The sequence below is a fragment of the Punctularia strigosozonata genome, assembly GCF_000264995.1.
Source record: "Punctularia strigosozonata HHB-11173 SS5 unplaced genomic scaffold PUNSTscaffold_3, whole genome shotgun sequence".
Lineage (NCBI taxonomy): Eukaryota > Fungi > Basidiomycota > Agaricomycetes > Corticiales > Punctulariaceae > Punctularia > Punctularia strigosozonata.
Genome location: NW_006767435.1, coordinates 1,531,531 through 1,555,934, shown reverse-complemented (window position 1 = coordinate 1,555,934; position 24,404 = coordinate 1,531,531). Strand labels below are relative to the sequence as shown.

Here is a 24,404-nt window from a genome sequence, read left to right as displayed (position 1 = left end):
GTTCACTCGTTTTCATTCCTTTTCACTCGTTTTCATTTTTCATTCACTTTCACTCGTTTTCATCTGTCTCAAGCACAGCCACAAGTTCTTATCTGTCCTTCACTCAAGTTCATTCAAATTCATTCAAATTCATTTCGCCACATAATCCACACGTTCATCCAATTTCATCCAAATTCATTCACTCGGTTTTTCATGTTTTCATTCAGATTCACACACTTTCATGCGGATTCATGCTGGATATTCATCCATTTTCACGCATCTTCATGCAAATTCATGTGAGCGCACTCGGTTCATGCACTTTCACCTAGATTCATTCACTTTCACTCGGATTCATTTGGATTCACCCAGATTCACCCACTTTCATCCACTTTCACTCAAATTCATCCATTTTCATTTGCTTTCCCAGATATCAGATGGTATTAAATGTGTGCGATCTGTTGATGCAAAGTCCTCACCCCAACCCTTCCCCTCTGTCATGTCGTCAACTGTTCTGGAGGAACGTGGAGCTTGTGTCATCTGCAGAGCGAGCAAACCTCCTGACCAGAGATGTGCTGGATTTGTGCTGTCTGGAGGACCTCAAACCCCTCACAGTCCATCCGTGGTCCGCTATGTATGTTCACACTATTGCGTGTTGGATGCCTGTTTTGATGCAGTGTTATTCAGCGCCCTACCCATGGCTCGGAACGTTGCTCCTTCTGTGATTGCCCTTACTACTGCCATACACTCAACGGCCTTCCCCTTGGAAGTTTAAACACTTCTATGGCCCGTGGTGGAACACAGCAATGCGGGGGGTTCTTCTCGGTACGCCTGCCTACCCATGTTCTGTATTCTCCACTATTAACTCTGTTACCTAGCTGGAGCCTGTCTGGAGGCTGACCTCCGCATGTATATGTGGCCGGCCCATTGGTGTCCACAATCTCCGGAATACTGGCAGTGCAATGTGAGTACGTCAACAACATCATTCCGCCCTGACCTTACATTTGTTATTAGTACATTGCCTGATCCCGACTTGCTCCCTTCTGTTGCCACCATCTCTCCCTCCGCACCAGCTCGGGCGACCACTGCCCTTGCCAGTATCCCCTCGGCTTCCCCTATCCAAGCATTCATCGGTCTTAGGGCAGCCATTGGTGGCGAGGCAGGACGTCGAACTGCAGCTGAGCGCCACCGTGAGCTCATCATCCGCCGCAGTGATGGCCGGCGGCTAACCAACCCCCGACCCTTTCCTCAAGGCTCGTCCAACACCAGAGCCATAGGCCCACCATCGGGTGTACCATCCACTACAACCTTCCGCGGACTGTTGTTTCCATGGGTGGTAAGTCATGTCTTCGCTATGGACTATACTGTTCTCTTATACGTAATTCAGCCTCGTGAGACAGGTTCCGACCTGGCTGGAATCTACGCTGCTCCAAAGGTTACATATAACAACGATCAATTTGGCCAGATGCAACTCCGTGCTCAGAACACGAACCTCACCTGGACATTCGAGCTTAGCGGCACCGATTCAGTGTGGCGACAGCTTAATGACTTGGTCTTAGCACGCTGCGAGGAACTTGGTGTCGTGGTGTCCCGCCGTCCCTCTGATATAACATATAGTGTCACGACCATGGAGTTTCTCTTGTTAGCCCCTGGTTCAACATCGCGTGCCACCGGCAACGTATCGTATAAGCCTGCATCACTAACTCCGGACACCTTCACCACTGCAACACTTCTCAAGAAGCCGTATGCCAGTACACAAAATCACCTTGACCGTCTTCCTATCCTTATCATCGGTTTGTCTGTTATAATATAAGCGCACACAGATGTTGATCATTGTTGTCTAGCTCCACGTTTTGGACATCTTAAGGGACCTCTTGGAGCGTTGGCTCAGGGTCACGATGATATTCTTCATCCCGATAAGACTCACAGCTGCTGGCCTCACCGTATCATGGGCATGCCAGTGGTATGCTTACCCAATTGTGTCCTGGAGCCTCAAGGTAGTCCTGAGCCTGGTGACAGGCCACACGCTGAGCCGCCCTCTCCTCCATCTGTTGTTGAGGATGATCATGTACGTATCCAATATCAGTAGCATAATCTCAGATTGCATTACTGACTGTATTATAGTTTCCTAATTCCGTCCACGAAATGCTACATCTTTTCACCCAAACGGCTACTACCGAACCTGTGGGGTCAAGGGGTTTGCTCCATGCTCTTGACCAGATATCGAGCATCCCAGCCTCTACATTTCCAGCTTCCCCCAATCTGCCTCCAACACCAGCCCTTACCAGCACAGATCAGGCTAACCGGCTTCCAACTCTTCCTGATATTATCGATCTGTCCTCTCCTGAGCAGCCGGAACGGATGTCAATACAACATTCCGGCCGCGCCGTTAGCCCAATTGTTGTTCATTCACGGTCGCCGTCGCCTCAGGTATGTACACATGCCATCTACGTCCTCACAGACCTTGCTTATTCTCTTGAAACCTATAGCAGCGTCGTACTCGCCGTCGTGTAGCACCTTCAGCAGTATTTGTTCCCAGCACCAACCCTCTGAGCAATACTACAATTACCGTATACCCGTCTCCTGTAAGTGTTATATATATGAGCTCCGAGAGTTTGAGCTTACGACCTGATAGGAACGCCAACGCTGGCCATTGGGTTTCGTACACTCGAGGGTCAAGTCATTTGTTCCATTCACAGGTCCTGATATCAACACCCCTGTCGTCTGGACCAAGCAGATCAGGGACAACATGCCTCATATTGCATACTCTGATTTCCCATACTTTTCTGGACCAACGGTCGATATTCTTGCACAAGCGCTCATCTTATTCATTGCTTATCAGCTTTTTCCTGGCAAGAAGCAGACCAACGTACTGTGGCAACAGATGTTACGGCAACATTTTCCGGAAGATAACGTCCAGGTCAAATTTGTCCCCTTGAACGCTCTTCTTGGACCAACGCGAACCTTTGTTGTGTAAGTCCTGCTCATCTAGAAGCAACCACATACCCATCGCCTGCTTTGATTCACAGTGGCCAGGGTATTGGGCAAGCCCCTGAAGCCGCGGTCTGGAGACATGCATGCCAGCTAATGGTCATTGAAGAATATCATTGGACGCAACGCGGTGACTTCTACACCCTTCGCTTCCATCCTGCCACCAACCAGATGCTTCACCGTGGCGTTATGTTGCAGGTTGCCGGATTTATGACCATGGCGCACTGTTTCCATCTGAAGGCTGCCCCACCGAGCGTGTCTCCCTTTCTCCTCCAGGCTGTCATTGATGGACGCGATTCACTCCAGATTGATGTACCATTTATCAAGTCTGTTGACCCGTCCATACTTCCTTCTCTTGCCTGCTGGACAGACCGCGATCCAGCTGCACCCTTGGTTGCAGATTCTCTTCGTGGACCGCTCGGTGCACTACTTGCCGAGGCTGATATTGATGTGCGCCGTCCCTTCGTCAACATTATCGATCACTGATTATGAGTGGTCTGACAGACACTTGCTTTGCGCTCGACTATGTCAGACATTGAGCTGCCAGGTATTGAGCGCAGCCTACTGTCGCTCATTACGATGGGCCACAAGGACCCACCGAGCCATCCCGACTTTCAGCAGTTTGCCATTGGCTTTAATTTTGATTTGGGAAATGGTGTTCGTGTATTTGATGTGCGGACCATCAACACCTTTATGCCAATGCCAATGACTCATTCTTGTTCCTTCAGACTATGTCTGGCTCAGCGAAGCCCCTTTTGTCAGCCCTCTATGGCCGGACGGTCATTGATGTCAAGCAGGTGACCTCAAGAATTTTTGCAGTCCATAACGAGAGAGCTGTAGAGTCGCGACGCTTTTGTGCTGCATTAACTCGGTACTGTCAAGGAGTGGGGCACCCTGACCACCCGTGGACGGCATCTGTCACCAGCGAGCAGCGCGAGTCTGTCCATGGCGATCGTCTACTTCGAGCTCGCCTACTTCTCAAGTTGATGCGTGGCACCGATCTCCTTCCAGTGGAGTCAGGTTGGACATTGAAGGTCTGCACATCTACTGTCGTCTTTTCTTATTCTCGTCTGAGAAACCGTTACCTAGTTCCGGTTCACGTTCTCTGACGAAGACCAGTCAAAGGTATGTTAGAGCCCGCTTGAAACCCGCAAAAACTGTTCTGACAACTTGGTTACGTAGGCTGACATGCCACCTCCCATTGCCTTCAAGGGATGCTTTGGCGAAGGGATTGTGACAATGGATAGGAGTCTGGCAAGGTTGCTCATGGAGTCCGATGCAGGCGAAGGCACAGACACAGCCTTCGATGCGTGGATCCACATGCAGCTCCTTGAGGACTCATTCAATAAAGAATAATCATAGGTGTATTGGAGTTGAACGGGGACGGTTATTTATTGACATTAATGTGCACCTCCTAGCAATGTGAGATCAACGGTGCCTATTGCAAGCGAGTGATGTGTGAATAAGGGAATGGCGGGAACTCGGTGCGTGATCAGAGCCTGTGTGGTCAAACACATCGTAAGGGCATGCGTATGGCCAGAAGCCAATGCATAAACTCACCTCCTAGCGTACAGCGTCACACCCGTTCTCAAGGCTTCACGGCGGCCATGCCCTAGCTGGACTATAACTGCACGAATCTTGAGCGCCCTCAAGCGGGCGGATACGCAGGCCCTCCTGATGCCTATGCCCGCCGGCTGATTGTGTGAGGGCATATCGGCGTTCGTGCAGGACGGATACAGCGAGTGAGAACCTGGTCCAAGCGCATCATGCGTTCAAGAACGCATAAGCGGAAGGTCAGTCATATCTACACGAATCAGCTACGATTGTACGACTCACGCACCTGATATGTCCAGCGCGGTATCTTCCTGACACGGTCGGCGTCGCCAGTAACCTTCGGAGTTGGTGTATTAAGTTGCCCTCCCGCCTGCAGACCTCTGGCGCACGACCTCAAGCTCGTCATGTAAGTAGGGGGACATGGTGTCCTTGTGACTGATAACTTGGTCCACTGCGGTTGTCGGATACGAGACGGCCGCGGAGTGCAAGGTCGGGAGATACAGTGCTTGAACTGCCTCAGTACATTGGTCTACCGTGATATAAGATTCAAACTCAGCAACATTGAAGCTGACGACTTGCAGAGTACACGGTATGTATCAACTAGATAAATGATTGGCCGCGCAAGGGCGGGTTGCAACGTTCCCACAAGGCGCGCACGGCAACCCGAGGACGTGCCCCAGGGGTCCTTACAACGAACCAAGCACAAATAAAAGGTTTGCACGTCTAATCGATGGGGAAGGACGATTTCGACGTCGTTGTTGTCGCGTTGAGGTTGGCGGCTGGACGAACAAGACGGTCTGATAGGAGGAACCACGCACCTTCCTGAACGGGCCGGACCAGCGGCTGCGCGATTGAGGGACGATATCAGGCAAATGCGAAGCGAGAACAGAAAGGTTTGACTCACCACAGTTCCACCGCCCGTGTTAAGGTGCCAACCCGATATGCCGGCAGCAAGGCTCGATGAGCGAGCGGCGGCACCTTGTGACCATGTCGTTAGGCCACATACGGTGAGGATAGATGACAAGAGCTCACCGTGGATCACGACCAGCCAGCCGCGCTCGCTGATCCAGTCTGGGAACACCGCATCGCCGGGCCACACCTGCCTCACGTACTCGCTCCCGCCCGGGTCCTTGACGAACCCGTTCCGCTCCGCCCCAGATCGTACACGTCCGTGTCGTCCACGACATGCGCCACGGCGGCGTCGTCAATCGGGATATACCTCTGATGGACCGCGTGCAAGCCCTCGACGAACGCGCGCATCTGTTCGTAGCCAGCACGTGGATCGGCCGTTCCCGTTGTGGATCGCATACAGCGGCGTGTTGAGCTCGACGTCGTCTGGCCGCCCGTTCCCAGGGCCCTCTTCCTCCTCGTCTTCTTCTCCGCTGCCGCCAGATCGGGGCTGAGCTCGGCGCGCGATGAGGGCGGAGGAGGTGGACGAGGTGGCGTTGCAGGTGAGGACACCATCGTCGCTGATCGGGGCTGAGCTCGGCGCGCGATGAGGGCGGAGGAGGTGGACGAGGTGGCGTTGCAGGTGAGGACACCATCGTCGCTGATGTTCCCGCTCGGTCCGAACCGGTCGACGTCGTAGCATTCGGGGTAGGTCGAGACCGGATTCCCGGTCACGCCGGGGAGGAGGAACAGCGTGCTCGTGTTCGAGATGTCAATGCCCTGCCGCTTCAAACCGATTTTTTCAGCCTGGCGGACTACAGAGAGAGGGGGGGAGAGGACGAGAAACCGCACCAGCTTCCCGCGCGCTCGCCGAACCAGTCCGGGAACACCATATAGCTGGGCCACACTTGCCCCACGTACTCGCTCCCGTCCGGGTCCTTGACGAACACGTCCCGCTCCGCCCCGCTCGTGTACAGACCGTTCACGACGTGCGCCACGGCGGCGTCGTCAATCGGGATATACCTCCGACGGTCCACGTGCAAGCCCTCGACGAACGCGTGCATCTCGTCGCCCGGGAACGAGACCGGGTCCGAGGTGAGGTCGCGGAAGGCGTGGTAGACGTGGATGTCGTTCCACATCACCTCGAGCGGGATCCCGGCCGCGCGCATCGCGCGCACCTGCTCCCTCGTCTCTTTCACGGTCGAGTAGTGTTTGCTGAGCTTCCGTGGCGCGAGGTATGTTCGACATCCGAACGATGGTGGCTATTTGACTCACCAAACATGGTGTCGTGTTCAGTTCACTGTGCAAGTCCCACAGCCGGTTATTGAGGTGCCGACTTGGTTTGCCAGCAGCAATGATCGATGAGCATGAGCGGTGGCACCTCACGAATGTGTCGTTAGGCCGTGTATGGTGAATGCAGATAGCAATCACTCACCGTGGATCGCGTAAGCCTCGAGGAACCGGTGGAGAATGGAGCCCGGACGGGCTATCCACTGGCGGTCGGTGCTCGTGGGCGTGTCCCCGTTATCATTGGCGATCGTAAGCGAGGGGCCCATGGTGCGGTGGAACGTAGCCGCAATGTTTGAGCTTGCATGATCGAATACATCGTAAGGGGTTGCGTGTGCCAAGAGCAGTATGGCAGTAACTCACCTCCTCGCGCACCTCCTCGCACTGTTCTACCGAACTTCGGGTGGCCCGCGTTAACTGTTGTGCGCGTAGGCCCACAGCCGAGCAGCCGAGCAGCCGAGCGAATCCAGGTCGCTGACGATGAATGCACCGCGCTTGTATGATGAGTGGAGGGCGTGTTCGAGCGGCTCAACACAAATAAAAGGTTAGTCAGGTATGCATGGATTTGATCGGACCGAACAATCTACGCACCTGTTATGTTCGACGCAGCTGTCCTCGCACACTGAGGGCCGTCATCCCCGGTTGGAGTATCGGTCGTCCTGTAAGCTCTTGCGAACGTCTGATGTGGCGGGGTGGGTTCGCGTGACTGTGACTGTACCCCTTTCGGATGCCGGCTGGTAGTAGGCGATATAGCCAATTATTTCCGTCGTTTTGGTGCGTTCTACGATTGCTCCTGTCTGGTGGGCGAGGTCGTGTTAGCGGGTCCAGTATGTTGTTTTTGACCAATGGCCAAGTCAAGCTGCAGTACGCGCCGTGGCACGTGACTGAAGCTTGTCGTTTTTCTGTTATGCGCTTGGTCCGCATAACAGAAAAACGACAAGCTTCAGTCACGTGTCACGGCGCGTACACGCCTTGCGGCGACATCGATCACCTTCCGGCCTTGTACTCTCTTGCGATCCACGACGATAGCCTTGTAGTTCAGAGTATCGACGCCCCTGTTACATCTGCATCAAATAATAGACGTCCCATGGACAACTCACTGGACCCAGAGCATGGCCCGGCTTCTCAGGAGCAGATATCAGGTCACAGCAGTACTAGGGCTCAAACCCGTCTCTTCGGTCAACAACTTGAGTCGCATCTCCTGTCTATGCCTCAGGCTCCTGACAGGTCTGAATTTGAGTGGCCAGAAGAGGACATTCTGCGAATTCCTTTGCAGCATTCATCCTCCTTTCCTCCCGCTATCGATGATCCTCCAGACGGTGCATATCCTAACACTCCCCGTTCATGGAGATACCTCAAATCCAAGACCTATCGTCGCGGATTCTACTACGAATGTCTCGTCAGACAGGTTGACTACCAACTCCGCCGAGATCGCATAACACGCACCATCACACCTCCGAATGTGAATGCGATTTGGGACGAGAAGTTCCGGGCGTACACCGTGCGCCCGATACCTGGCCTCTTGGAGATGTCACCAGGAGTCCCATATGCACAATCCAGGGATGGTGCCTTTCGCGAGACTATCGGCGCCGTGTTGACTCCGGAGAACCTGGTGGACGTTTACGGTGATACCGCGATTACCCCTCTCATCCATCAACTTCAGCGTTTGACATTCGGCGATGCTCGTCATTCTCCCGATCCCCGGTGTGCAATTTACGAGCTGCCAGGGTTCAAGCAGAACCTCCGTTCGGGAAAGCCATCCCCCGAACGTGAATACGATGGTTCCTACAGCATAGGTTCTACGCTCGGAGAGGGCGAAGGCATGGGCGATGTTAAGCCGGCTCTACAGACGTCTACACCAGCCAGTGCATTGCACATCAACGAGACGCTGACATGTCTTGCTCGTCTTCGGATGCTCATCGCCCCTCTCGTGGTGGACAAGTTCGAGTTGGACATCGGCGAGTTCGCCGACCTGGACAACAATACTTTTACTCTAGGAGGACCTGCGTTTGGGGCAACAGGTTGTCAGGTCAATGTCTGCTCACGGAACGTATCGAGCCTCAATGAGGCGTTTAGCTGGCAAGGTAGTTGGCATCCGGACATCCACGACGAAGGTAGCAACTGGACATTGGCGGTCATGCTACTCAATATCCCACCAGGTGCGTGATTCTAATCTCCATATGACCAGCTATGATTGCTCACCATGGTTAACAATAGGCAGCGACGGAGGAACATTCATTTTGGCGCAGCCTGGGCTTTACGCTCGCCTTCGCGAACATCCATGTGTCTTCTTATGGTTCCGCGGAAATGCACTGCATTCAGGATTTCTACCGTCATTCAACGATGCAGGTTATGACAAGTGGTTGTCGAGTGCGGCTGCAAATGCCATATACAACATTCATGCTACGGTTATCCGCGTCGCGTACATTCTTTATCCAAATCAGCATGCAAATCGACGGACCGCTGGGTTGCGCGTCTCACCACCTTTGGGCTTCGGAAATATTGAGAAGCCTGTTCCTTCCAGCGCAGTGCCCCTCAACTATTGTCTCAATGCACAGCCAATCCTAGGTTCTCCTTATGACCGCACGACACGGCTGTCGCGTGAGGTTGTTGCAATGTTCTATAACTTTCTGGAGCATGCAGGGATTGAAACAGATCTTGAACCCAATGAGATGCTCTCGCATCTATACGCTAGCCCCAACGGCCACGGTCCCATTCATCCACGTCTTTTCCCCAGAACCATTCGAGACTCGCCGGAGTACTTCATCAAAATGCGGGGCTATCTGAAATGGTACCGAGCCGAGTGTGCAAAGGAGAACTTCAACCTGAAACGGTATGAAGTGAGGTCGGTCCAGAACGAACGTTTGAAACATCGTGCACCCAAATCACTCTTCTCTATACTCGAGCGTCATGCAAGTACACGACCCCCTGTCCTACCAGATATATCTGCAGCACCTCCGGTTGGTGAGGATATTTTGATATCACAGGTTCTCTCAAAATGGTCCCAGCCTAATAACGGGCCAGAGGTAAGTCATAGCTTTTATACACTGATGCATGGTTATTGACTCCTACAATTTGTATAAGATATGGCGTGTAGTCCGTGAGGGACAGAATGAGCCAGAGGACCTTGAGGCAGGGACATGGTATGTGTATATCTTATCATAATAGCCACAACTAATCAACTTCTTAGGATGCGTATACCTCAGAACGCTGCTTTGCTCAACGCTGTGATCCATGAGGAAGCACAGCGTCAAGTTCAGAAAACACTGCCTGGTACTTCTCTGCAGTTTGCGCCTTTGCCGATGGTGCATCAATTCGAACCTGGACTACCACTACCCGAAGGCAAATTCCAATTTGGGTCAACAGTATGTGAGCAGGATGGTCCACCCAGCAAGCGACAAAGGACTTTGTCCTGCAACGTATGTCCAGTAACACATTCTGTCCATATCTGTGCTGATAATGAGTGGACGGTGTCAGCCTAAGGAGAGTACACACAATAACACTCCTGCTACGGAGTCCAACACATCCAGGTTGGATATGTCACAGAAAGTAACCAGGAGTAAGGTCAAACCTCCCACTACAACACATCCCACACCTGTTGCCACAGCCTCAGCACTCGATCCTCCCAAGGAGCCCCATAAGCCAGACACACCCCCTTCCCGCCGTAGGGGACGCTATGGTAAGAAGCCACCTAAATCTAAGAAGCAGGACAGGTCTGTAATATATTTTTGTCTTGGTATAAGAACTCATTACTTTACCTAGTTCATCGGTGGAGGTAAAAGCACCTCGCAAAGGCAGTACCACCGCTATCTTCCATGACAATGTGCCAGAGTATCATGTTTCAAAGATATTAACTCACCGGTTTCAGGATAAAACGGTGAGTCAGTGTTACAAGGCGATGACTTAGCAGATCTCTGATATGTGCTCAAGGGTGAAATTGAATGGAAAGTACGTTGGGCAGGCTACTCTGCTCTGCATGATACCTGGGAGCCCTATATCAGCCTGCGGTATGAATTTCTCAGAAAGTGTGGTCATTTAAACTGACATACACATAAATAGCGAGTGCGTGTACTTGGATCAGTATAACAAGAAGCGGAATATCATCATCAAGCCTGATGGATCAGTTTGATCGTATGCGATGGACAAGCCTTCCACCGTTCTCTCGTCTGAGGAGTCCGATGAGGACGAAGATGACCAATCTCGCTCCGAGTCTGAGGCAAGAGCTTTCCCAAGGCATGCCGAATACGCATCAATTTTAGAGGGCTATCGTCACACTCAGCGTAGTGAAGCACGCCAACAGCTTATGCCGCTCTTCTACGCCTTCACCTATGAGCAAGCATTGAATGCTATCCACACATCATCGCAGAGTACGAAGCATGACCTGAAGTTGGTTAACCTCAAGGAGCACCTGGAAGACTTGCGTACACTGGAAGAGCGCAATACGGTCTTGAGCAGCACACTTCAACATATGGAAAGCTTCGGAGATGACGCAGTGCATTCTCGTGCAAATAACATGGCACTCATACAGTTTGCGCAGATGCATGAAGCCTCCCAAGTTACCCCACATCTGATTGCAATTCTTGGCCAGCTCAAGATTGTTGAAATGTCGACTGCAGCACAGGCCGCAAGGGGATATCGGCGTATGTGGCATTGGTACAGCAAGATAGCACCATCTTTGGCCCATGATATTTTTGCTGCTCACAAGGAGGGGAAAGTGGATATGTTATTTCCCGCCTTTGCAAAATTGGCCGATCACATAGTGGGCTATTGCCATGCACGGCGGGAAGAGACTCGCCAACAATCTGGTCATGCATCGAGTAAGTGCAAATATATTTCAGGACTGTTAACTGAAATCTGGTTTGCAGAGGCGACCAAAGCAAAGCGCAAACAGTCTGGTGATGGTATAGTCTGCTTATATGATTTTATCTATCCACTTGTCTCAATATTCTCTTCATAGTACCGATAAGCTCAACGCGAGCTGAAGAGCTGAGATATATCTCTGCGGACCTATTGGGCCTTATTTCTGGCTGCTCTAGCAAGGGGCAAATCACGTTGAAGAGCATCAACATTGCAAAGCGCGCACCCGAGGAGGCTATCTATGAAAAGGCAGCAGAAGTATTCTGTGATGTTATCTCCTCCGCGGTCATTGTACCTCCTTTCCGTGCTCTGGACAAGAGGTTCAACAGGCCAATTATCAGTACCTTCACAGACGAGGCGGTCATGTACCGCATCATTGTTCGTGGAGCATTTGCAGACACTCTGGCTACACAATTTGGCACCGAAGGCATCTTTCTGCTTGAAGATGTCCATCGTGCACTTACATCTCCTTCCCATTTTGTGGACCAAGCCTGGCTGCAGGATTCCCGCTTTGCCTCAGCAGTTCTCAAAGATCCAGCCACGGTACTTGCTCCCCTTATCAATTTCCTGGAAACGAACATGACTGAACATGTGCAACAACTGGCTGAGGAGCTTGACCACGAGGTTCACAGACGCATGCTTGAACTTGCAACTGGAGAGCGCATCCCTCGAGATGTGTACTATGAAGGTGTTTCAGTGACAGATGCTCCTTTGAAGAACCCGGGAACACGCCGTGGAAAGCAGGCGAGTGCGCTCAGCAGGCAAAAGCTCACCGCAGACAACATGCTCACTCCTGATGCAAACCTTGGTCTGTTTGGACTGATACTGCGGGAGGGCCTTGCACATAAGCGTGGATATGGTGCAGTGAATGCAGAACTACGCAATATTCTCCTGGGGTGCCATCCCACAAACAATATACCCCGCTTCAACCCTGATCAGACCGATCCCATCCGGCAATACAATATTGGTACCACACTTCTACGCACTCACATTCCACCATCTATCCTTACAAAGCCTCATGGCATTTCAGTCATGCTCACTTGGATGGCCACCGGTCAGGGATATGGAACACAGACATTCCTTACTTCCGTAACCTTTGCGCAGGAGAGTCTTGAAGGACAAATCAGTGTGTTCTCCCGTGCCATTGCGCAGAACTCAACATTTCTTGCTGGAATCAGCATTCAGAACCAGAATTCCAGAAGAAAAGGCATCCGCTCCCTCGCCGGCTATGTCTGCTATGACGACCCTGCTGTATATGGCCAGTATAGCAACCATCTAGCGCTCCAACCAACGCTAGGCACAGGGCAGAGCAAGAAGTTTCAGACGGTTGAGGAGAAACTTGGTCCACTTTGGGCATGCGAGATTCAAGAGCATTGGACACATATGCTAGGAGATCTAGCCAACTCTAAATCACCGGAAACTGCTCTGAGTGCTGGTCGTCCTTCGTGGATAGACATGTTCAATTGGATTACCTCACAAGGCATTCCTGGATTCGGCTCAGGACTCAATCCTTTCCAAACCACAAATAACCTCGCTTTTATGCATATTTGCTCTGCACCTTCACCTGAGGAAGTTGCCAATTGGATTCACAACAATCAAAGCCTTGGTGCATTCAGAGGTCTTCAAAAGCTGGGCTTTATTCTGGACCGCCATGATGCCCGGCGTACCCGGGTTGCATTCCAAACTGTGTATGCCCACATGGACCGCCACATGAGTGATGCCGACAAGGCCACATTTGGCATACTCAGCATAGGTTGTGAACAGATGTTATGCAAATGCCCTCGTTGGGTCTCTCGTGCAGGCAAAGCAATCTCTCTCCTAAGCTTCGCTAAGGAAGCTGTGGACCAAGAGAAGAAGGCGAATTGGGTCAAGGGCGAAAATGTGACGAACATGGAGAGGTATCCATTCCCACTGACAATCAAGCCTGAACTTGTACAGGAGTTCATTGAGCAGCTGGTGTGTATATAGCTATAGTAAGAGCCCACACAGTAATACTGATGATGCTATACAGGTAATGTAGTACATACAATGGCGAACACGGCACGACGACGAGGGAGGACATGCCCGTGCGAGGATTGTACGAGTTTTGCTTGACGAAACCGGGGTCGATGACGAAGACGACGCCGTTGGTCGTGATACTCGTCTCGGCGATGTTCGTCGCGAGGACGACCTTGCGCGCGCCCTCTGGCGTAGGCTCGAAGATCTTTGCCTGCATGTCGGACGGGAGGTTGGCGTAAATCGGGCGGACGATGAGTTCCGGAATTTGTTACCCAGAGCACGCGCGGTCTTGGTCAAGTTCTCTTGCGCGGCGTCGATCTCGTCTTGTCCGGTGAAGAAGACAAGGATGTCGCCCTTGGGCTGCGTGGTGTGGATTTGGAAGACGGTGGTGATCGCGGCGTGAAGGTAGTTGGCTTCGGGTTGCGGCGTATAGTGGATGTCGACAGGGTATCGTCGGCCAGGAACTGCGTACCGTGTGAGCCAATGTGCGCGTATTGATGGAAAAACACAAGGACATACTGTAGAAGATAGGCGCGTCGTCAAAGTACTCGCCAAACTTTTCCGCGTCCATGGTTGCGCTCGATATCAGCAAGCGGAGCTCGGGCCGGAACCGCGCGATATCCTTCACGAATGCGAAGAGGATATCGGTGGCGAGTGTGCGTTCGTGCGCCTCGTCGATGATAAGCGCGCTGTAACCTGCGAGATCGGGCTCGGTGAGGAACTTGCAAAGGAGTATGCCGTCTGTCATGTACTTCACGACCGTCTTGTCGCTGGTGCAGTCCTCGAACCGGATCGAGTAGCCGACCTCGTGCCCGACCTTGGTGCCCATCTCTTCTGCTACACGCGCAGCGACGGACATGGCCGCCACGCGCCGCGGCTGCGTGCACCCGATCTTCTGCCCGTTTGCGGTGTAGCCTGCTTCGTGCAGGTACTGCGGGAGTTGGGTTGTCTTGCCTGAGCCAGTCTCGGCGACGACGATCAGGACCTGGTGCTCCTTGATTGCGTCCAGGAGTTGTTCGCGGAACTGGAAGATTGGGAGCGATTTGCGTGTCTCGTCAATCGTCTTGGCCGGAGAACGTTATTAACATGCATATATGCGTCGAGAACAGAATGGTAGGGCTCACCCCGCTTCTCCGCTTCCTCGATCTGCGCTTGCAGCAGCTTGTCCTTCGCACTCAGCATTCCCTGCCTGCCCATCGTGCTGTCCATGACGAACTTGATGGTCTGGCTCTCGTCGAACACATACTCGTAATCCTCCACCATTTCGTGCTTGTCCATCGCGCCGACCTTGAACGTACTGTGGGCCGTCTGCGCCGCCTCCCACTGGTCGATGTCGGTCGTAAACTGCTCCTTGTCCTTGTTCTTCGCCGCCTCCTCGTACTGCTTGTAGAGCACGCTCTCTTTGCGCTTGTCAATCTTGCCCTCGGCGGTGAAGTAGTCCTCAGGGAGCTGGTAGCCATCGTAGCCGTCGTCAAGCTTGAGACGCTCCTCGGCAAGGCGAAGGACCTCCTTCTTTTGTTCGAACGCCTCTCGCTCGCGCCGTGTGATTTTCATCCCGCGGAAGAGTGCCTCGTCGTCCGCAATCTCACGCCGAAGGAGCTCGAGCCGCTGCGCCTCACGCTTCTCGAGATACTGGTACCGCGAGCGTTTACGGAGGTCGGGGAGCGCAGCGTCGCGGGCGGCGGCGTCGTCTGCTAACTGTCGCCGGCGCGCGGGCTCGGCGGCTTCGCCCTTCGACGAACGATCCTCGACAAGCTTCTTCGTCGCGGCCTTGTCGCGTTCGCGCACGTATTCGGCGAAGGCATCGCACTCCTTAAGGTCATCCAACCGCTCACGCTCTCTCCGCGCGTCTTCATCTTCCTCGTCGTCGAGAGCCATGAGGTCGGAGGGGGGTGTGCGCCGATCGCGGTCGTCGTACGAGTCGGCTCGCCGTCACTTGCGAACCTGTGTATTGTCGTCCTCGCCATCGCTCTCCCAGCGCCCCGCGTCCGCCTCGCGCTTGCGCGTGTGCCGCTTCTTCTTTCCGCCCTCCGTACGCTTCTTCTTCTCCCGTGGTTGTTCAACCACGTCCTTGCCCGCGTCGTCGTCGTCGAGCACGAAAGAGTACTTTTGGGGTTGGAGGGAGGGGGTGTCTTTCGCGGCGGAGGACTTGTGTTTGTGCTTGCGCGGGACGCGAGAGTAAACCTCCGAGACGAAGGCGTGAGAGGACGGTGTGTCGGGGAAGCCGGAGGCGTTGAGTGCGGCAAAGAGGGATTCAGCCGACTTTGAAGACGATGCTGGGCAAATAATGAGCGACATGAGTGATTGGTAGAATATATGCAAGCGTACCAGACGCGATGACATAGTCGACTATGCTCTTGTCTGCGAGACCGAAGAACTGTGTGACTGGTCAGCATATCCTTGACGTTGTCGAGCATGTCGACGACGTACCTCGAGAGCATTGTCACTGATGTAGCGCTCGAGGTCCGAGGCCATCGTGGTGGACGATGGCGGCGTGAGCGAATGAGTCGGGTGGCAGCGTCGGAGATTACGCTCCCACCGAGATCGGCTAAACGAAGGCAGAAGAACAACGACCCAGGAGAATGCACCCGCCCTTTCCTCTTCTCCCGCCTCCCGCCCGTCCATGGTAAGCTCGTCGTCTCCGCCGTCCCCGACGACCCAAGTCCATGGCTGACGACGACGACGACATCGATGGCGACCCCACAGAGCACCGGCGCCACCCTCTTTTCTACCCGCGCGCGCTGTACGACTTCGACACCGCGGACCCGTCCTGCATCTCGTTTCGCACCAACGACGTACTCGAGATCCTCCGCACCGACACCGGCGCTGCCAACTCAGATGGCTGGTGGGACGTTGCTGGATCCCGTCCAACCACGTCGACGTAGCCACGAACCTGAGTTGTCGTCCATGATGTACAGATTACTCCAATCGGGCTGGGTACTCCCCAAGTCTAATCGCCGCTGCGGTAGCGGGGCACCATTTTGATCGTACATGACCTCGTTGGACGAGATCCCGTTGATAACCGTACGAGTTGCGTGAAAACGACGAGGACGTCGCCAGACGGGCCGCCAGGCGATCTTGCCATTCATTCGTTGGGGTCGGGAGGGCGTTGATATCTGTGCGGAATATGAGCGACGCACCGCCACGCGTGACAGTTTTGACGCCTGCCTGAATTGGAGGAGACGATCTCCCTTGACACACGAGATTGCCTTTGAGAACGACCGCCTTCCCGGTTCTGAGAAGCCTGATGGCTATGGAGGATGGATGCGAACATGTCCTCCTTTGTACTGAAGGCTGGGTGATGCAGCCGGCCGGAGGGACCCTGGATGCGCGGGTGAGTTGACCGGCATGGGCAGCGAGAAAGGGTTCAGGAAACGCACGAAGGGACCGGCGTCGACTCTATTCAAGATTTCCCGCGCGAGATCATCTCGGCGCAGGTCCGATATCAGGCCTTGGGCCCTCGGGTCGGGAGAGGCGAGGATGGCTCCGAGAATCGACTCGACGTGGTGCCACCGTTGTTCGATCGCGTGGATGTAGCCTTTCGGAGGGCCGCGTTTGTACCCGGGACCGAGGAAGGTGCATTCTAACGCGCGACGTATTAGCGTGGGTGTCCGAAGGCGAGGAACGGAGGAATCTGCTGACCGAGATCGGCGACCGCGCAGCTTTTGCAGGGTGCATTGTCGTTGAGCCCGCGCTCGCACTTGCTCTTGGTCTTCCGGCACTGGTCGCACGCTGGGACGGACGATGAGGGTGGGCCGGAGATGGACGGGGGGGCGGACGCTTACCGCGACTGCTGCGTTTCCTGCTCGCTGCCTCTGCCTGGGCCTCGTTGAGGGCTTCTTCGTCGGACGGGTCAGAGTAGCGCCGCTCGCTGGACGTCGGGCAGTGGTGGTACGAAGATGAAGCGGCCGAGTGCATGGCGTATTGGAGGGATGCCCCGCCCGTGCGTCACTTCTTAAACCTCTTTACTACCCCCGCCTTCGGACGCATGGTCCATGTAATCGCTCGTGGGGGACCAGGAATGCGGCGATAGGGACAAATACAAGCCCGAGCGACGGAGCGAATTTCCCGGTACGGACTGAGGCGGTATTCCTGGGCCTTGCCACACGTATTGGCCCGATGTGGGCGGATTCGAGACGCGGGCCCAGCTCTGGGGATGCGACTCGGGCGGGTAGGAGGCATATTGAGGCGATGGGACAGGCGGGAAGTGAGCGCTCACGGGGCTGTAATACTGCTGCGAACCCGACTTTAGGACAAGGTTTTGAGTGTCGTATGGGGTTTGCGACATCGCATGTGCGTCGCAGCTTGCTCTCCTGTGCACGTCGTTCACCTTGTGGCAGGCAAATATGATGCAGCCTGCGCGTTCGATTAGCGAGCCGGGTCCGACAAGCGGATCTTTTTTTTCGAGGGAACGCACCATAAGCGATAACCAGCAAGGGGGGTTTCCGCCAATCTTGGAGATGACGGCAATTCATGAACAAAGCATAATGGCCAAGATCTCCGGCCCCTGAGCCTGAACTCCAGCGCCAATCTGACCACGTGCCGAAAGCTTGTCGTTTTTTCGTTATATACGCAAAGAGCATAACAGAAAAGCGACAAGCTTCAGGCACGTGACTACGTTGGCATCGCAAGTTCAACTCCATGAGCATCAAGCTTAAGCAAAGTGACTCTGTGGTATCATTGTATACATTAGTGTTCTGGCTGTAGTGTCTCTTGATTGGTAGGTTCTCCTATACTTGTCAATGTGTGCCCAACCACAAAAAGTACACTTTCTTTGTATAGTTGATTGATCATGTGAACCTGGGAAATAAATGTGGGTATTCCGGGCATGACCCGTGTGTTGCATGTCGCCACATATCATACCTAATCGCTGACTCCATCGTCCTCTCAAAGCTGCAGCCCAGGTGCGCAAGTAGACTTGACCCGCACAATGCAGAAAGCTTACTGCCAGAATGTAGACATGAATGCTCTATACAGCTACCTTGGGAGCAGCACCAGTGATGGGGGGCGCAGAGCCAGCCGTCGGAGTGGCGACAGTGATGGTCCCAGTGAGTCTACACAGATCTTGAATCACCTATGCAACATACAGACCCACCTATTCTGCTGAGTCAGGTTGCCCGTACAGCACTTTTATGCGCATGAACCGCACTATCGTCCGACTCCAGGCAGAGAACTTCGCGCTGCAGGCAGAGAATCTGAGGCTGGCTGGGGTTGTGAAGTCTTGGGACAAGGAGCTGGCGCATAAGATTCGCAACCTGTAAAACCCATCGCATTGGCAACTATGTTCCTTCACTTGTCTTTGAAAGCAGGGATACAAGGATAGAACACAGGGTCGTGAACGCTCTGAAGCTGGCTGATTGCCTGGCTCAGGTTGCACAGTGTTATTTGTAGAGACGCACATGAGAACAACTACAGTCATAACATTTATGCTACATGTAAATGATGCACGAAGGGACACACTTGGCGAGAAGTGAAATGCAGAGAGGGTACATGGTCGACGAACAAGCCCGCTATGCCCACCCCCACCGCCTCAGCAAGGTGTCCACATCCAGTTCAGCATGCCGAATAGAATCATCATTTACGATCGAGCTTAGAAGGTGGTCTGGTGGACACGAGAGGTAGGATTGACAGTGCACTATAGTATACCATAGAACATAGCCGCTCTGGACTATTAACATGGATGAACAATAACACTATTTATGCTACCTCTGCGGTCTTCATCAGCTGCCTTTTTCCCCCGATTGGTTCGATGTATGCTGCAAGGAGAGCCTTGAGATCATTCACTCCAGCAGCGGCAACGCTAGCCTCCACCGGAGAGAGGCTACTACGATCTTCAGGCAGGCGCTCGGGCTTGACGATTACCTTCAACATATGATAGAGTCGACTTGTGTTCGTATCTAAGGAATTGAGATGAAGGGCCATGTGGTCGTGGGCCTTATGACAGTCGCGGACCAATGTCCGGCTATTGTTGAACGATCCCCTAGCGTTAATGCCCATCCAGGAAAGTACATGGTCGGATTGGATTGGATCACCGTGTGGCGTGATCCCAGGTCTTTTTGGATGGGTAGTGCTCATCCCGAGGCCATCAATGACCCTTTTCCAGGTACGCACGAGCTGAATGTTTGTGTAAGCGGTGCCATAGACAGCAGGGGATGTTTGAAGACGGATGGCGTAGGCCTTCTCATCAGGGAATCGTGCGTCCAGGTAAGCAAGTACCGCTTCTGGAATAGGTGATGTTGCTGTTGCCGTCCTGCCCGAGGTAGGTGGGACACTGGGAGTGTTCTACGGACAGCGACCGGAGATTAGCTATGGTATAGCGGTACGTATAACTGATTGCGTACCATGATAGGCCGTACTTCAAGCCAAAAGAGCTCGCGTTCCTCTGCCAAAGAGTAGCGTTGATAAAACTCTTGTGTACCAGCGACGGTCCTATCGCATGGTAGGCATGCCACCTGCTGGTCGTCCGAGGATAAAGGAAGGGGGCCGATGACGTGAAATTCAGATCCGGTTTCGGGCGAAGGAACGGTGCAGTAGCCAAGGTGATATCCACTTGCAGATAGGATAGAGGTTGATGACTCTCTGAAGCTGTCCAGTAACTGCAGAGCACCAATGATCTGGCTAACTGATGGTGAAAGCGAGATGGACGATGGAAGGTCAACGTGCCGGTAAACTCCATAGCGTGTTTCTCCCTGGATTTGCGAGCCAAAGACTATGGCAGCTGGGATGAGAAGAGGGGCATGGTTGGGAAGGAGCTCGTGCATAGCGGAAAAAGCGGCAAGTAAGTCTTGACCAATACGATCAAGGGAGATTGGAGGACGGGCCGGCACGGTATAATCTGGGACTACAGCAAGGGGGTGGTCTGATGTGTTGATGTTATCAGGGCGATCTGCCGTTTCTCCAGGTGTAGGGTCACCAGCAAGGTCCTCTGTGTCCTGGACATCGCCTAAGGTCGTAAACTCATTCCAGTATGTTGATCCCCCTGGATTGGATAGGTCAGTGTTCATCATGGTGTGGTAACTTGCTTGCGCTCACCATGTTCGCTATCTGGGCTGTAAGGTGCATCTGGCGTGATGTTCGACTGCATGCCAGTATTGATGAACAACGCAGTTGCATTATGGCAGGCCTCTTCGCTGTCAGATGAGGCTATAAGGTGGTCAGCATAATGCTAAGCTGGGATTGGTGATCCAACGTACGCTGTGTCAGAGGTGACATTGAAAGTGGTGAGGTGGGAGTTGGGGATGATTGCAAATGTTCTGCAGGTGATTGTGCATTGCGCCTACGATGGACTGCCACGGATGAAGGAGGAGCAGTAGAGTTGTTCTGAAGACGCCGCTGGGCACGGGCAGCTCGAGCAGCAGCTTGCTCGGATGAGCGGGGAGCCATACAAGAGAGAGCAGATTTTTTTTGAGCGAAGGGGGGGCCTAAGAATGTCGCACGCCACGGGAGGTCGAATCAGTGCGACCAAATTCAAAAGTGGGACAAATCTGGCCCTGCACCTTGACCTTCGCTAGCATTGTCTTCAAGCTTGCAGATATACTGATCCTATGTATAACCGCATCTTTTGCATGAGGTGGAGGCTTGTGCACGGTATGGGTTGAGCGAGACCGTATGGATTATGCTTACCTCCTGAGTGTAGCCCTCATGAAGGCTGGGATCACTGACGAGGATTGCCTATCGGTGATCACAACCTATCTTGGAAAGAGAATGGTCATGACCTACAGCATGTGGCAAGAAGGTGTCATTGGTAAGTAAATTGGAGGAAGGGTCAGACATGTCGGTACACAAGACTGACTTACCATGCAACGACTATCAGGAGGAAAAGCGGTTATCCCAGACATGGGTGGAGAGGCATTGGGAAGGTGTCATCCAAGGTACGCTTAAAGGTGATAGAGCAGGTGAGTAAATCAGAGGACATCCTGGACATCCTGTACACCGGACTGACATACCATACAGCGACAACGATGACATTTGGTGATGCCAGAGGTGGGCAAAGAGGCATTGGGGAAAGAGCATCAAAGTATAATTGGTGATAGGGTAGTTCTGAGGTTGACAATTGAGGAAAATGAGTTCTTGCATCGCCGCTGAAGCTATGTGCGAGGCAAAATATTTTGAAGCCAAGCCACTGATCAGTGCGCACACACCGCTGAGTTACTAATCTGAGAAAGAATGAGAGCAGACTGGAAGTATAATGTTGAATGTATGTAGACCAGACCAGGAGAAACACTTTGACGACATGCGGAAGCAAATTTGCTTCCGTGGGAGGAACGATTACCATCCTGAGAACAGAATGTCGGTGGCACAATCGTCATCCTGAGAACAGAATGTTGGTGGCTCACACAGTACAGCTCATTAAGGGTTATAATACATAAAGCTAGAGAATAGACGGTCGCCAAAACAGGGAGCAACATAGCAGAGCCTGCTGCCATAACATACGCCGTACTATCATATTTGATGAGTGTATGTCAACAGTCGCATGGAGATGCTGAGTTAGAGTAGCAAGCTCTTGCGCTGATAAGGGACAGTTGGGAGCGTCGCAAACAACCTCTGAGAGCTGGGAGGGAGTGGTGGTCGAGGAGAATGGATTTGTATCTTCCCATTGATCGGGATTATGCTCGAGGTGATGCTGCATGATCTCCGTGTCTGCCATGGCCTCCCAGTCAATACCATATGACTGCACTTCATCTGCATCAAGGTCGTCATCTTCGGGGGCTAATATGGTCGAGATTCCTCGTGGCCCCTGTTGAACCATTCCAAATGTGAACATGTCTCGAGGGCTACGTTCACGCTCGCCTGCAATCTGGAGCTTGTGGTTATTCCAGGTGCGTGCCCACTCATGTGCGTCTTGATTTATGCACTCCAGGAATAGAAAGTGTAAGAGCCAGATATGCTCGGAACGTGTTGGAATGAGGCCATAGTTTGCTTCTAGTTCAACAAAGAACTTCTTCCACTTTCTTCCAAAGCCGTTTGTAACATCGCACCACAGACGCTCGATGCGGGTATTGTGTACGCTTCTGTGACCAAGTGTTACTAGAATATTCATATATATGGTGTGATTTGCTTGTACTTACTTTCCCCATATATATGAGCCACGTCCATGGCCATGGTGCTCCTCCATCCACCGTGCGATGAGGACATTTTCAGTGCCATGGTCTCCACGAACCCGGCTAGGAATTCCATGTTGTAGAACTTCCTCGGTGAACAGAGCCAGGACAGTATCTGCACGATTGTTATTGCTTGCACGTATACCTGTCACGAATCGAGAAAAGCCGTCAATGAAGCAGTGTATGACAATTTTGTAACGTATAAGACCTGTGTATTGCATGTTAGTACGGCTACGGAGAGAAACTAAATATGTAATCCACCATGCTGTCCGTCATGATGAGCAAGTGAGTTAGGTCCAGGAACGCGATACCATTTACGTTCGATAGGACGGTGTCCAAATATTCCTGGGGCACCGTGAACCCGGAGATATGAAGCTGCAATGCGATTACGGGTAACATGGTGTCCATGAGCTTCAAGATAACCTGCGATCATCCGACGTCCAAACATTGGAAATGTGGTGAGAATGTTGGTCAAATACATATCGAGGTCGGTGTCGGTTAACTCGGAGTGTGAGGACTGCCTTCCAGGGTAAATCTGAACCTGAGATTGGTCCGGTTGGTGTATGGTGCGGCGTACAGCAGGCCCTGGTGTAGCAAGTCCAAGCTCAAGTAGCCGTCGGCGAATGGTACGCGCAGAACATTGGAACACCTCCGCTAGATGAGTGACACCACGGAGAGTTATGGCATGGGCAAGAAAGTTTGGGTCGATATGGACACGGGGACGACCACGTTCAGTTGTGTGAACACGTTCTGAAACTGTGATGGACGTCGAGTCTGGTGGGTCGCTAGAGCCATAGCATGCTTCGTCGAGATGCTCAAGCATACATGCAATGCTTGATTGGAGGGTAGCATATTCTTCGGCTGAGAATAGTGCCGAGTGCTTCACCGCATGGTGCTCAATCCAATGAAAACATAATAGAAGGCGACTCAAGCTTACTTGATCTGCGGCAATTGCGAGGGATATGGCTTGAGCTTGAACATGGCGCAAACGCTCTGCATCACCCACTTGGGTTCGTAATGCTGTTGATACCCACTCAACCAGGACAACATGAGCTGCTCGGATATGATTGACTTGGTCGCCCATAGCTTTAAGTGTAGTGTAGGACTCTACACTGGAGACTGCATTCATGAAGTCATCACATGGAGTACAGCCACATAAGGCATAATACACTTGGATGAAACCGAGTGAAAATCTACAGATATCAAAGGAGGATGCAGTGTTACACCTCATATTAATGTGCATGAAAACGAGTGAAAGTGAGTGAATTTGGATGAACACACGTTTGGAATGCAGAATGAAACTGCATGAAAATGGATGAAAACGGATGAAAGCAGATGAAAGCAGATGAAAGCAGATGACATTCCATGTTGATGAAAATGGATGAAAACGGATGAAAACGGATGAAAGTGGGTGATTATGAGTGAAAAGTGAAATGCGATGAAAATGTGTACACTGCCACAGGAGCACATCTCTACCAAACAGCAGATGAATCTGAGTGAATCGGAGTGAAATCAGATGAAATCAAGTGAATTTGGATGATTTGCAGTGAATATGAATGAAATCGAATGAATATGGATGAATTTGCGTGAATTACAGAAAAAACAGCTATTATTGTCCGATACGGCCCGGGAAAGATTGCCTCTTCGGTGCCAAGTAGCTACGGGTAGGTAGCTATGTTGCCAGCAGGATCCATTGATTACGGGAGCACGCGTGAACTGATGTTACAATACAAGATATTCGATTATTGTACA

The 24,404-nt window shown here is 52.6% G+C and overlaps 9 protein-coding genes across 9 annotated transcripts; 3 read left to right on the top strand and 6 right to left on the bottom strand.

Moving 5' to 3' along the window:
• Positions 1-759: 759 nt before the first annotated feature.
• Positions 760-4,323, top strand: PUNSTDRAFT_131806 (uncharacterized protein; the record flags this gene model as incomplete). Its single annotated transcript, XM_007381112.1, has 14 exons — positions 760-801; positions 855-940; positions 991-1,166; positions 1,230-1,312; positions 1,364-1,769; positions 1,821-2,044; positions 2,101-2,406; positions 2,466-2,561; positions 2,612-2,949; positions 3,006-3,417; positions 3,472-3,639; positions 3,696-4,001; positions 4,057-4,092; positions 4,150-4,323. The coding sequence occupies 14 exons, from the start codon at positions 760-762 to the stop codon at positions 4,321-4,323; spliced, it is 2,853 nt and encodes a 950-aa protein (XP_007381174.1).
• A 775-nt stretch (positions 4,324-5,098) lies between these two features.
• Positions 5,099-7,332, bottom strand: PUNSTDRAFT_50559 (glycoside hydrolase). The gene is made up of 6 exons (XM_007381111.1): positions 7,288-7,332; positions 7,060-7,223; positions 6,845-6,996; positions 5,554-6,790; positions 5,426-5,499; positions 5,099-5,364 (listed from the first exon to the last, which is right to left on the bottom strand). The coding sequence occupies exon 4, from the start codon at positions 6,576-6,578 to the stop codon at positions 6,225-6,227; it is 354 nt and encodes a 117-aa protein (XP_007381173.1). The 5' UTR covers positions 6,579-6,790; positions 6,845-6,996; positions 7,060-7,223; positions 7,288-7,332; the 3' UTR covers positions 5,099-5,364; positions 5,426-5,499; positions 5,554-6,224.
• Positions 7,333-8,224: 892 nt separating this feature from the next.
• Positions 8,225-10,740, top strand: PUNSTDRAFT_42840 (uncharacterized protein; the record flags this gene model as incomplete). The annotated part of the gene is made up of 10 exons (XM_007381110.1): positions 8,225-8,855; positions 9,046-9,541; positions 9,603-9,660; positions 9,684-9,722; positions 9,781-9,839; positions 9,887-10,061; positions 10,174-10,255; positions 10,304-10,409; positions 10,459-10,573; positions 10,627-10,740. The coding sequence occupies 10 exons, from the start codon at positions 8,225-8,227 to the stop codon at positions 10,738-10,740; spliced, it is 1,875 nt and encodes a 624-aa protein (XP_007381172.1).
• Positions 10,741-12,069: 1,329 nt separating this feature from the next.
• Positions 12,070-15,429, bottom strand: PUNSTDRAFT_131803 (P-loop containing nucleoside triphosphate hydrolase protein; the record flags this gene model as incomplete). Its single annotated transcript, XM_007381109.1, has 5 exons — positions 12,070-12,233; positions 13,591-13,737; positions 13,824-14,015; positions 14,071-14,575; positions 14,638-15,429. 5 exons carry the CDS (start codon positions 15,427-15,429, stop codon positions 12,070-12,072), a joined length of 1,800 nt encoding a protein of 599 aa, XP_007381171.1.
• A 54-nt stretch (positions 15,430-15,483) lies between these two features.
• On the bottom strand, positions 15,484-16,026 carry PUNSTDRAFT_131802 (uncharacterized protein; the record flags this gene model as incomplete). Its single annotated transcript, XM_007381108.1, has 3 exons — positions 15,484-15,827; positions 15,880-15,928; positions 15,982-16,026. 3 exons carry the CDS (start codon positions 16,024-16,026, stop codon positions 15,484-15,486), a joined length of 438 nt encoding a protein of 145 aa, XP_007381170.1.
• A 27-nt stretch (positions 16,027-16,053) lies between these two features.
• Positions 16,054-16,436, top strand: PUNSTDRAFT_131801 (uncharacterized protein; the record flags this gene model as incomplete). Its single annotated transcript, XM_007381107.1, has 2 exons — positions 16,054-16,177; positions 16,258-16,436. The coding sequence occupies 2 exons, from the start codon at positions 16,054-16,056 to the stop codon at positions 16,434-16,436; spliced, it is 303 nt and encodes a 100-aa protein (XP_007381169.1).
• A 34-nt stretch (positions 16,437-16,470) lies between these two features.
• PUNSTDRAFT_131800 (uncharacterized protein) lies at positions 16,471-17,469 on the bottom strand (the record flags this gene model as incomplete). Its single annotated transcript, XM_007381106.1, has 5 exons — positions 16,471-16,667; positions 16,753-16,873; positions 16,932-17,134; positions 17,194-17,283; positions 17,337-17,469. The coding sequence occupies 5 exons, from the start codon at positions 17,467-17,469 to the stop codon at positions 16,471-16,473; spliced, it is 744 nt and encodes a 247-aa protein (XP_007381168.1).
• Positions 17,470-17,506: 37 nt separating this feature from the next.
• PUNSTDRAFT_131799 (uncharacterized protein) lies at positions 17,507-20,763 on the bottom strand (the record flags this gene model as incomplete). Its single annotated transcript, XM_007381105.1, has 5 exons — positions 17,507-17,797; positions 19,663-19,833; positions 19,893-20,530; positions 20,584-20,694; positions 20,745-20,763. 5 exons carry the CDS (start codon positions 20,761-20,763, stop codon positions 17,507-17,509), a joined length of 1,230 nt encoding a protein of 409 aa, XP_007381167.1.
• Positions 20,764-21,922: 1,159 nt separating this feature from the next.
• On the bottom strand, positions 21,923-22,666 carry PUNSTDRAFT_62888 (uncharacterized protein; the record flags this gene model as incomplete). Its single annotated transcript, XM_007381104.1, has 2 exons — positions 21,923-22,562; positions 22,620-22,666. The coding sequence occupies 2 exons, from the start codon at positions 22,664-22,666 to the stop codon at positions 21,923-21,925; spliced, it is 687 nt and encodes a 228-aa protein (XP_007381166.1).
• Positions 22,667-24,404: the final 1,738 nt, after the last annotated feature.

Coding starts and splice junctions, on each gene's coding strand:
- PUNSTDRAFT_50559 (XM_007381111.1), bottom strand. CDS start 6,578: ATGCGCGCGGCCGGGATCCCGCTCGAGGTGATGTGGAACGACATCCAC.